The 12,384-nt window shown below is 39.6% G+C and overlaps 1 protein-coding gene across 1 annotated transcript in view; it reads right to left on the bottom strand.

The window, feature by feature from the left end:
• The window catches only part of Tmem71 (transmembrane protein 71), a 43,184-nt gene that overhangs the window by 16,893 nt on the left and 13,907 nt on the right, over window positions 1–12,384 (bottom strand). The window contains exons 5-6 of the mRNA XM_028773274.1: window positions 9,224–9,372; window positions 6,045–6,192 (exon numbers count right to left, since the gene is read on the bottom strand). Coding sequence (XP_028629107.1) covers window positions 6,045–6,192; window positions 9,224–9,372 — 297 coding nt within the window. The remainder of the gene's footprint in view (window positions 1–6,044; window positions 6,193–9,223; window positions 9,373–12,384) is intronic.

Here is a 12,384-nt window from a genome sequence, read left to right as displayed (position 1 = left end):
CTCTCTCTCTCTCTCTCTCTCTCTCTCTCTCTCTCTCTCTCTCTCCGAGTGTGTGTGTGTGTGTGTGTGTATCCAATGATGCTGTCATAGTTTTTATTTCTGTTTATATGATGAAACACCCTGACCAAAAGCAATTTGGAAAAAGAAAAGAAGTGTTTGTTTGGCTTAAAATTCCAGGTTACAGTTCAACATTTTGGGTAAGCCAAGGCAATAACTCAAGCAGCTAGTCACAGTACACCAGTACACTCCCAGTCAAGATTAGAGAGAAACACGTGCACCCATCATTATGCCTTGCTTCTGCTCAGTCAGCTTCTTTCATTCTGATGCTGTTCAGGGGCCCCAGCCAAAGCACTGATGCATATCACAGTGGGCTGAATCAATTAACAAGCAAGATAATTGCACATAGACATGCCCCACCTGATCTAGACAAGGCCTCACTGAGATCCTCTCTCCTGAGTGACTATAGGTTGTGTCAAGTTGACAATAGAAACTAACCAGTAGAGTTGCCCTGTGTATGGTTCCCAATAATCAGAACAAAAGCAACATTGCCTACTGTACTAGTGGACGGGGGGTTAAGAGGAGCCTGCCTGGTGCGGTTTTAATCTGTCCCCATCCTCTGAGGTATAAACTATGTACCTTCAGAACGCAAGCAAAGATGAGGGGAATAAGACTTTGGTAAAGGAATACAACTATAGTGCAGTTACAATACAATGGCCCAACAGAGTTCAGGGAAAATATAGATTTACAACAAGATGGAGAACAGACCACAGAAAGCATTGTCATCCCATTTGAAGAATAGGGGCTCCATTTACAGACAATGGAGTGTTCCTTAGTAAGAATGCCACCATGTACATATTCATCTGGTATTTCATTTGGATAAAACAATGTACAGTTTGATATATAAAATCCAAGTGGCCATTGAAGAAATCATGAAATGGTACCCTAACACTGTGTAGGCAACAACATGGGTTATCTCATCTTCAATCTCCAAGTCATGGTAGGTGATGAACTAGTTTATTTGAAGGATATGTGTGAGCATATGAGCCTCATGTCTTAAAAACATTAAACTTTATAGCAGAGATAACTCCTACTTGTAATTTGCCCATTCACTCATTTGGCATGTATTGAATGCTACTGTATATCAGACCACACTGATGAGAAGCAATAGTGAAGTAGACAGATGTCACCATTTGTTTTGTGAAGTTTTTATTCAGGTAAGAGCATAGTAGCAGAATATATTATGATAGGTGTCACTATAGAAACTCACTCTCTATAAACCACACTGAAACACTGAATGAAATCTTGAATAGCAAACACATGCTTTGTTTTATCATTTAGACAGCACGCCTGGTGCAAATAGTTTCTAATGTATTCTCTTATAATGGTTCATTCACAAATAGATTTTACTTACCCTGGAATTAGCCTAGCAATGGTTCTCAAATAATAACCAAATTAAATCTCAAATCTATGCAACACGCAGTTTGAAACTTACTACGACAACTCCTAGAATTGTCAGGTATCTTCAACATAAAGCCACCATGGGATGATTCTGGGTTGTTGACTTTCGAGCTGAATCTAAGGTTAAAAGACCCTAAACTTCTTAAGCTAGAACTTTGCTGGAAAGGATGGATGTAATAAGTTAGAATGACTTTCAACTACATAGGAAGTGCCACATGTTGACTAAACAGAATCCACTGATTTGGTTCATCTGGCTTGAATGTCTGAGGAATTCTCAAGTATCTGCCTTTGATGGTCTGTGTGATAGCTACCCTTGACTTAGTTTCCCTACCTTGTCCTTAGGTGAGTTTCTGAAACAATGAAGAACACACTGGCTTGGAGACAAAAACACACACAAAGATCAGGCAGAAGTCCTGAATAGAATGCAGGTATTTCCTAGGCTGACTTAAAAGACTGCATATATCCAACACACATTCTTTTAAAGCTGCATGCTTAAGCTCAAAAGAAAAGGTCATTCCCAGCAGGCAACCTGAGATCACACACAACCCTAAACAAGAGCTGTCTGTCGCTGATGCTGACAGGGATGGGGGGTAGAAAGGAGGAACTTAAAAGCCATAATTGAAGGGCTGCAGATTAAAGGGTCCTATAGGGCATGGGGAAGGGCCCTTTATTCTTAAAGGGGACAGAAAATTAGAAACAAGTCTCTGCAGGGATGCAATAGCCTATGTCCCCTCATGAAAAGATAAGGAGAGAGAGACAGATGGGGGGGGGGAGAAGGAAGGAATGAGGAAAGGGGGGTTATTCAGTAGCTCAGGTCCAGTCAGTGAATGGAGGAAAATATCTCCTTGATGTTTTAAAAGTAGATTTCAAGATGTAATTTGTACTAATCTAAAGAGTTAATATTTGTTCCATTAGTACTGGCCCTTGATACTGCCAGGAGCCAGTATAAAGGCTATGTGCAATGTCACTCAGTACAAACTACATGGTTTTCTTCAGAGAATGTCCAAGAAAAGATGTTCACAACCCTGCATCACCAAGTGCACAGAGATATTATCTCACACAGGAAAGGAAAATAAATATGGCTATGAAATATGAAGAACCCTAGGCAAAAGATGCTCTGAAGACTTGTGTGACCACTGTTTGGATTTAGCTTTGACAAGCTTGCCTGGCATTTGGGGGAATTATTAGCTAATTAGAAATTAAAAAAAAAACAGGTGATATTGTGAATGAGAAAAAACAAATTATTTATCTTTATTTCATCATTTCACACAATGTAAGTTAGAACAATTTCCCCTTTGAATTGGACATCTAGGGTATTGGACCTCTATGAAAGAATTCTTTTTATCTTTCCTTAGATTCTTCTAGGCTCAATGTTCATCATATACTCTAAATCCCCTGCGTTCACTCTGGGGAAAAATATAACTTTTGTCACCTGCTCCTTATAAAGCTGACCACATAGAGCGACAGGGTCTCCAGAAAGGGCACAGCTTAAGTGTGGTGAGGAATAGCTATGACCCTAAACTTGTTTTAGAGAGAAGAACTAAAAAGGCAGAGAAGAGAAAGTAATCAGGAAGGCTATCATTTCCATGCAGTGGGAACCTCGAGTGGGACCATCTGAAGCTGGCTGGTGCTAGTTAACAATCAGAAAGGCTTCCTTCTGTTTCCACTGGTGTCCGTGGATGCCCACCACCTAAGATGACTGAGGAAAGATGCCAGGTGTGTGGAAGAACTGAAGCAAGGCAGGCTACAGTGACACCCCAGGAAAGCCCTCAAGCCAAAGGATCTCAGAAACTGCAGCAAAAGCACAAAAGACAGGTGCTTCCTGAACATAGAGCAAGAAGGTCTGTTTATCTGATCAGTATACTTATTATATACATTGCATGGATTGTTCTGTTCAAGGAACTAGAGGAGCCATTCTATATTACAGTGAAAATCTAGAAAAAGGACTTCTGAGTATGCTTCACACAGGAAGACTTCACAGAAATGTCAGAGCTGGATCAGAAACCTGGTGGATGAGTACAAACTCTACCTGGTGACAGTGGGAAGATAATGAAGCAGGCTCAGAGAGGGAAGATCAGAGGGAAAGGGGGACAAAGCCCAGACATCGGTCTAAGAGACAATATGATAGGTTCCCAGTGAGCACGTTTTACATGACTGGATGGAAGAATGAGACTTAGGAATTACCACAAGATGATTCTGATTGGACTGAGTCCAGGTTCCAAGCCTCCTCTCACACTCGGGATCTAAGAGTATTCTATGAGGAGTTTGGAGTCATTAATGAATATCCAGAATGAATGTAACATGATGCTTGTGGCTAAAGCAGTCTAAGCAATGAGCCCTGGAAGCTCACTCATTGGAAGTGAGTCTTTAGTGGAGGAGGAGGAGTGATTCAGGAATACCAGTAGACTCCTGGGGTCCCCTTATATCAAATGTTTTAAATTAAGTGGTATTTAAATTGGGTAGTATCACTCTGTGGCATAGCTTAGATACCGAGCCAATGAGCTGAGGCTTTTGGATAGGGGAGTTCCCCCATACATACATACTTCTTTCTCCCATTCGTCCATAGCTTCTGGGCACCTGCCAAAGAAGTCTAAGGAAGCTGGTTGCCATAGAAAAGGAAAGTGGCAGGTAACCAGTAAGGACCACATAGTAGAGCTTATCTTGGAACATGCTCACTGTAGCACTGCTCACAATGGTCAAAAGACAGATTCACGTTGAGTCCCCAGGTAAATTCATAAATAAAACACAACAAGTGTATGCAGTAGGATGTATTCAGCCTTAAGTACGGAAGATGATCCTGTTGCTTGCAGCAACATTGAAGGACCTGCACGACTATTCACTAAGATAAATAAGTTAATCCACTTCTACAGGGATCTAGATAGATAAACTTACAGAAGCAGAAAATGCAGTAGTGGTTACCAGGGCTTCAGCTGTTAGTAGGTGGAGAAGATTAACATTGCAATAAATGGATATATTTTATTTGAGTTTGTGTTACACAGTCTGGTGCTTGTAATTAACAATATGATATTTGCTTTTTTAAAGATAGATTATGTTACATGTTCTTAAAACACACCCACACCTACACACAAACACACAGAAGGATATAAGGTGCCTTGGGGAGCTGTTTGGTATGTCCTTTATGCTAATTATGGTGATAAGTAACAGGTGTTTGCATATATCTAACTCGTTAAGTTATGCACATTAAATGTGTACGTTTTAATGTGTATCAATTATACCTCAGTAAAGCTGTTAAAAACATAGAGACAGCCAGATGACCACATTAATATGGACATGAGAAAGGATCCAGTATATTCCTGACTAATCACACATTCCTAAAATAATATTCTATGATCCCAGGACATGAGGCAGGCTCTGTAGCAACAGGAAAAATATCCCTCTCCTGTTTCCCAGGACTACCTGGTCTAACTTAGAGAATTAGCTCTGAAAATTGAATGAAATAAAACAAAGGGCTCTTGTCTAGCATCCTGGAAATCCTATACAGAACCTTTAAATGATGGCGTTAAACCACAGAGAAACCATGAAATTACTTAATACCCAAAAATGACCAAGGAGACACGTGTCTCCAAAAAAGACATGTTTTGTCCCAACTCATACTTTCCTATGACTGATTTTTGTCTTTTGTTAAGTTTGATAATTAATGAATGGTTCTTACCACGCCAATCTTTTCAACAAGTATTTTTAGTTGTATTATACTTGAAAGCATTAAGGGCTAAAGGAAGATCCTGTGCCATTCAATTATCCTCGTGAGAATTCTCTATTCTCTTTCAGGGTGACTCACAGCTCCAGGCACACTTTCCAAATTGCAGTTGGGGGGGGGGGCTCAGGAATCGCAGAAAATGCCAACAACTAAAGAATGAATTGCAACTAATGAGGAAAGGTGTCTCCTGCAGCTGGAGAAGGGGTTAGATAAGGACAAACCCAGTCGGCAAAAGATCCTTTAGTCTGAAAAATGAAGCATGAGAAAAATCAGGGGAAATAGTGTTTGATTACAGCCACTGCGCAGAGAGAAAATAGCAAAACAATTTAATTTCGAATTCTTCTGGAGTCTTCTAACTAGGCCATATTTCCAGAGAAACACAAATTGCTGATAAATCAAGAGGCCTTGGGTAAAACTGGCAAACTAGACGTCTGAGGAAATGTGATTACAGCTGACAGCAGAAATGAGAGCTTCCCAACTCTTGTACGTACCCAGGTTGACTAATTACTGATTTTTTGGAAGGGGTGGTTTAATTTGTTATATTTAGAAGATATTTGACAACCATGAGAATTTTAATAAGATACTTCATGAATGTGAAGCACGACTGTGGTCCAACTGCTTTCAAGTTGTTTGGGAATATTTGGAAGAACCAACTATGGAAGGCAGATGCCAATTTCCAAAGATGTGAACGTGGTCTTTGTAAAAGCCATTCCCTTGTGTTGTAGTTTAAGTGTGAAATGTCTTCCATGGGCTCATGTGTTGGTCTCCAATTGGTTTGGAAAAGTCATTGGAGTCCTTAGCAGGTGGACCATTGCTGGAGGAAGCAGGTCATTCAAATAGGCCTTGGAGATTTACATCAGAGCTCAACCTCCTATTTTCTCTCTGCTTCTGGACACTCAGACACAATGTGACCAGCTGCTCCACTCTCCTGCCATCAGATCTTCCCTGCGGTGCTGAACTGTAGACCTTAAAACTGTGAGCCAAATAAGCCCTTCCTCCTTTAAGTTGCCTTTTGTCTAGAATTTTGCCACAGAACATGAAAAGTAACTAAGCCACTAGTTGTAGTTACCAGACACCATTTTCATGTTCTTGCCATCTTAATGAAAATTGGCTACTTATCGTCACTTACAATTTTTTTCAAATAGCCTCTTTTAGGCCTTTATTTCAAAGATTTTATTCAAAGTCTCAATTATTTATAGTCACAGTGAGAAACTAAATGCAAAAAAAAAAAAAAGTAAGACTGCTAAAAACTGAATATGGTCATTGTCAAACTAGGGGCTAGAGAGATGGCTCAGCAGTTAAAAGCATTTGACCACACTTTCGTTCCCAGCACCCACAGGGCAGCTCACAACCATGTTTTAATACCAGCTCCAGGGGGCCATAGCCCTCTGGCCTTGGAAAGTACATCTACACATAATAAAAATAATAAAAATAAATCTTTGTAGAGTGAATGTGTTGAGTACAACATCAACCCATTGATTCAACACTGATATTTTTAATGAACTACTGCATTTCATCTTCACAGCAATCCTACATGCTATTTTTCTTTGTCCTTATGTTAATAAAGAAGTGGAAGATCTGAAAAGTTAATTGATGTGCCCAAGAACACTCAAGTACATAGAGGCAGCTCCAGGATGTAAATTCAGGAGCACTTAGCCCAAAAGACAGGTCCTCTCAGCACTCTGCGTTCCTGTCTTCCAGGGCTGGCACGGGCAAAATTTTTCACAGTCTACCAAACAAAACACATCTAATTGTTAAATTTTTCCCACTTCCTCACAACCTCATTCAATATGTCACAAACCTGTCAATTCTGTATAAAAACAAATTATCCTCCTTCTATTTAATCTGTAGTTTCTTAGAATACTTGATGCTTTTCTTTGCTTCTGAGCTCACACCAGCTACGCTTTGTGTGATCTTCCCTTGCATACTACTGGAAAACTAGCATTGAAAATCCAAATCTGATGTGTTCTCATCCTGCTTAAGATGCTTCAAATTGCCCATGAATCGTTAGAATTCAATGAATTGAGTCTCCTCAATAAGGCACAGAAGGTTCTTCAGCCCTCCACCATCTGTCATTTCTGGTCCAACCCCTATGTCTGTGTCCTGCTTAGATTTCCTTGGTTTTGGCAGGAACTAGAATTCCTTGGTTTCATTATTTGTTCATATTATGAGAAGGATGCTTCATGTGATAAAGATGTTTCATTCTTCTTTTAAAAGTAGTCTACATATACCTTCACACACACACACACACACTCGAATCTTCCTATCATGCCAATGCTAATTCCTGGTTTTGTTAATATTCTGAAGCACTACAAATTGTTATCAACAGGGAAAACTGGATCGATAGGGCTTATTTTGAGTTTAGCTCTCTGCTGTCACATTTAACATTTTATTTTGTTATGGACGCTCTATTCTCATTTTATACTGGTTGATAAAAGTTTAAGCGAGTTCTCACTAAGAAACAGAAGAAAGTCAAACAAATGTATGTGATTGGAAGGAATGACTAGCCACAATATATATATCTTGACAAGCCTAGAATCCCAGTAAATTGTAATGCAGCATAGAAAATGCAGAAATATCATTTAAGTGCCCATCTGCCTAATTAGCCACTCATTTCTTTTTTTTTAATAATTTATTTTTTCTCAAATCATAATTCATTCACACAGGGGTTATAAACACAGAACAGCAGGATGTGGGGAAGGGAATGACACTGGAGTGTGGGTGTTCTGGGGGAATATAGATATCTTCAGAACTGGGTATCGGCTGGGTGAAGGTTCAGGGGACAGGTCACTATGACTCTGCCTATGACTCACTTGTCCTTATCTAAGTTGGTATTATCTGCCAAGGCTACCTATTAACAAGGTCTATGACTGCTCAGGCTTGTAGATTTCCACAAAAGCTGCCTGTTTACATTAGCTTATAGCCATCTGTTTCAATGTTTTTCCACTAAGACCCAAGACTTAGTGTTAGTACACATGTATGACAGGCCTATTGCTGATTTTAGACCTATGGTTGATTTTAGGCTTTCAGAGTGTGTGCAGGGCTGCCCCTGCCATCTCCTCCCTTCTCTAAGTATAGAAGGGCTGTGGCAATTATAATCTTGCGAAGGCGGGGATAGAGGCCTGACCTCCAGTAATTGAAGGGGACCTTGTAATAGCCACTCATTTCTTAAGACCCTCTTGGATTCTATTATGCCTGAAACCCTTCTGACTTTATCTAGGATGATCTCATACTACCTTTCTGGCTATATAGTAGCTTCCTCTCCTCCATTCTCTCCATGTTCCCAATCCTGCTGTAACACTTAAGGCATTATGCTATAGCTATTTGGAAACACATTTTACTTCCTATCTGAGAAATGTGTTTCCATTAGGGTTGTGTCTTATTCAGCTTAGAACAAGTACTTAGGACAGTTGTTTCCATAGAGCATGTAGTTGAGGATTTGATGAATGAATAACAAGAGATGAGGCTTGGAGTTTCTATCACTGCATTTATATACATACATTTGAATGGAGGAATGCATAAGCATATATCTACATTAGCTATGTCATTTCTATATGTATGTATCATCTATTTCAACAGAATATATGTATATGCATATGTGTGCATATACCTTGCTTTTAAACTAAAGCAATTGAGACTTAGTGAAGTTATCATCCCAGAATGTCTAAACTGAGATTTGAATACTGACTCCAGAACACAGTTTCCAATACATGTCTTGTAAGTTTGCCTCCATTATTACGTCCCCACTTCGATTCCATACATCAAAATCTATATTAGAAATGGGCAAATGTTTTCTAAGTATTATCAACATTCTGATGCAGATATTTAAACTCTCATTTTTTTGTACTACTTTTTTTGTATTTCAGTTACAGGAAGTGCAGAAACGTATCAACAAAATTTTAATCTCTGGTTTCACCCTCTCTATCAAAATATTAGGCATCTCTGAACTGTGTCTTGGACCAGGACTATATAACTTTCATTCAGAAATGGCATCCCATCATGGAATGAGAAAGCAAAGATTACCATTTTCATGGTAGTGGTACCTACCAAGGCTACTGATTCCCTCCAGCCAGAGATCCTCACTTGGGAGTGAGTCAACATCTCCAAAGATACTTCCATGCAGCCAAGACTTAGAGGCTCGGGGATCCAAGAGAGAAGAAAGAGAACGGTGGGTTCTCTTTTTCTTTCTAAATATTCTGGGAAGAAATGAAAGTAGAATGATGAACAGCAAGTAGCAGTCACTTTGGGTTGGAAGCAATTCAATGGTAGTGACTTGATGCACATGGTGGGTATAACCCAAATTCATATATTCAAATAATTCTGATTTTCTCACCAATGTACCTGAAAACTATGTTGATTTATTGTGCTGAATAGTTTTGTGTCAACTTGATATAAGCTAGAGTCGTCAAAGGAGACTAGTCAATTGAGAAGGAAAGTCAATTGAGGAAATGACCATTAAGACTGGGCTGTAAGCAAACCTATAGGGCATTTCCTTAGCTAGTGATTGATATGGGAGGGCCCAGCCATTGTGAGTGATGCCATAACTGGGCTTGTGGTCCTGGGTTCTATAAAAAAGCAAAATGATAAAGCCAGGAGGACCAAGCAGTTAGTAGCACCCTTCCGTGGCTTCTCCATTAGCTGCTGCTTCTACATTTCTGCCCTTACTATGTTTAATGATGAACTTTATATGGAAATGTGAGTGAAAAAAACCCTTTCCTCCTTTAGTTGGTTTTGGTCATGGTATTTCATCACAGCAATAGTAACTAGGACATTTATTATTTTCTGTTTTTTTCTATTACTATACAAACTTCACAAAACTGTTAGCACACTGCAACATGTAATTTGAGGAAACCTAAATTTGTGCTCCTAGTCCATGTTTGCTCCATCTTTCTCTAGAATAAATGATTTCTTATTCCCTTTGAGACAAAAGTTGTTTTTTTTTATTTTGGCAGCTAAAGATATCCAACTGAAGTGATCTTGGAAAACTCAGAATAAACAAATGAACTGTTAACCAGACCAAGGGAGATCTGAACCCCAGAAACGACTCACAAACATCCACCCAAAAAGATAGCTCTGAATCACTGGGCACAAATGACTCATACTCAATACTAGCTCTGATTCAGGTGACGGCTCTGATGAAATGTGGATCCATTTGGGGTTCCAAAGTTTGGGAAGAATAATTGTTGATATAAAACCACAGCTTTCCCCTCAAGGGAAATAAGAAATAATTAATTTTGAAGCCAAGTATGGGTGATCATGACTCAGCAATATGAAATTCGGGTACGTAAGTCTGTGCTCCTGTGACATGGTCCCCCATATTTGGCTCCATAGTAAATAATCTTTAATCCATTTGGAATGAGAGTTGTGTTTATTACTTGAAAAGATCCTTGGATCTTTGCCAATGATAGTGAGATAAAGACTAAACTGTGCATAGATGGAGGGCATGGTCTATGTTCTAAGGAAACTGACAAGACTCTGAAAATCCTGGAGATTCCTTCAAGGCAGCTCACCCTGTGCCAAGAAGCCTTCTCTGCATAGATAAACCCACATGATCCCAAAAACAGTCCTATGAGGTAGGTATTATTATTATCCCACTTTTGAGATTGGGAAAAGGAGACGCAGAGAGTTTATATTATTTCCTAAGGCCATGCAACTGGAAAACAACGTAGCTTGGAAGCAAATCTAATCAATCTGAGTCCACGGGCACTGGTCTTGACCATCATGTTATGTTCGAGATGTGAGCTCAGAAGAATTACTTAGAAAGGGCCCACAGAGAAATGGAAGGGCAAGCTAATTGAAAGTCAGTGAAGCTTCCGGGGTAAGTGAGTAAATAAACTGTATGAGACGATTGTTGAAAAATAAGTATGTTTCATACTGGGTAATGGTAGAAAATAAAGCGGGAAAGATAAAAGGGGCCGATAATAAAGAACCCTGTATGTTTCCTTGAGGGACATGGAGCTTAATGTTAGTGTAAAAGACACTATAAGAGTGTGTCTTGGAGAAGGGAGGGGTAATGGCTTTTATTTCCAAAGACTCTTAGCCACAGAAGGTTTGGAGGGATGGGAACAAAGACAGGGAAATATTGAAAGTTCATGATAAGGTCAGTTCTTGGACACCTGTCTGGGATGTGCCAAGCCCTGTTATGAACACATTAAGTTATTGAGAAATGCTAAGGGGCTAAAACAGAGCCTAGTAACATGAAGAAGAAACAGTTTGATTTTATCATTGACAGCATTTTACTGTTCTGTAGGGCATCTGGAATGGCTCCATTAGAGAAAGCATTTGGTTTCATTTATTTAATTCTCTCTCTCTCTCTCTCTCTCTCTCTCTCTCTCTCTCTCTGTGTGTGTGTGTGTGTGTGTGTGTGTGTGTGTGTGTGTGTAAGCCAAAGGTCAACCTTGAATATCTTTCTCTATCATTTTCGATCTTATTATTCAAGACACGGCCTCTATTGAACCTGGAGCTTTCTGGTTTAACTAAATTGTTTGGCCAATGAGTTCCAGAACTGCACATACCTCTGTCCCCTCTGCCTCTCCAGGTCTGGGATTACAAATGCACAATGCTGTAACTGGCTTTTGTGTGGATGTTAGGAATCTGAGTTCATGTCCTCATGCTTGAACACAAGGAATTTGACTTCCTGAGCTATTTCACAGATCCTAAGCCCTGGGTATCCATTACTCTGAATTAATATAATTTTAGCCTTCTTTCTTGCAGGTAGCCCCTTTCTTAAGCTGTTATCCCACCAGCTACATGCATTTCCCCAGTTGTATCAGGATTTCCCAGAGTCCTTTGCCTGTACCTTTCTCCATGAAATTCCGTTTCCTACTTCGTTTTAGCAAACATGCTATGGCATGTACAATTAACCATCACCATTTCTAAGAAGCTTGTATTATCTGTTTCCCATGTGAAACTGGCATCTTTCTCTTTCCTTCCTCTGCCCTTGATACCAATTTCCACTCCAGCATATGTATCATTTTGTTTTACCTTTATTTGTTTTTACATTGATTTACCTGATTTCAATTCCTCTTTCATTACCGTACACTTGAGTGGCAGTGAGCTGCTTGTAAATGTGCAGAAGAATGAATGTTGGGCAGAATGGTCTTGAGATGCCTTACACAGCATCCGTTCCTTACACAGCATCCATTCCTTACACAGCATCCTTTCCTTACACAGCATCCGTTCCTTACACAGCATCCGTTCCTTACACA

This window comes from Grammomys surdaster, unplaced genomic scaffold (assembly GCF_004785775.1).
Source record: "Grammomys surdaster isolate TR1022 unplaced genomic scaffold, NIH_TR_1.0 224, whole genome shotgun sequence".
NCBI classification, from domain to species: domain Eukaryota; kingdom Metazoa; phylum Chordata; class Mammalia; order Rodentia; family Muridae; genus Grammomys; species Grammomys surdaster.
Note: the sequence above shows the minus strand (reverse complement) of the source record. Positions and strands in the feature narration are given on the sequence as shown.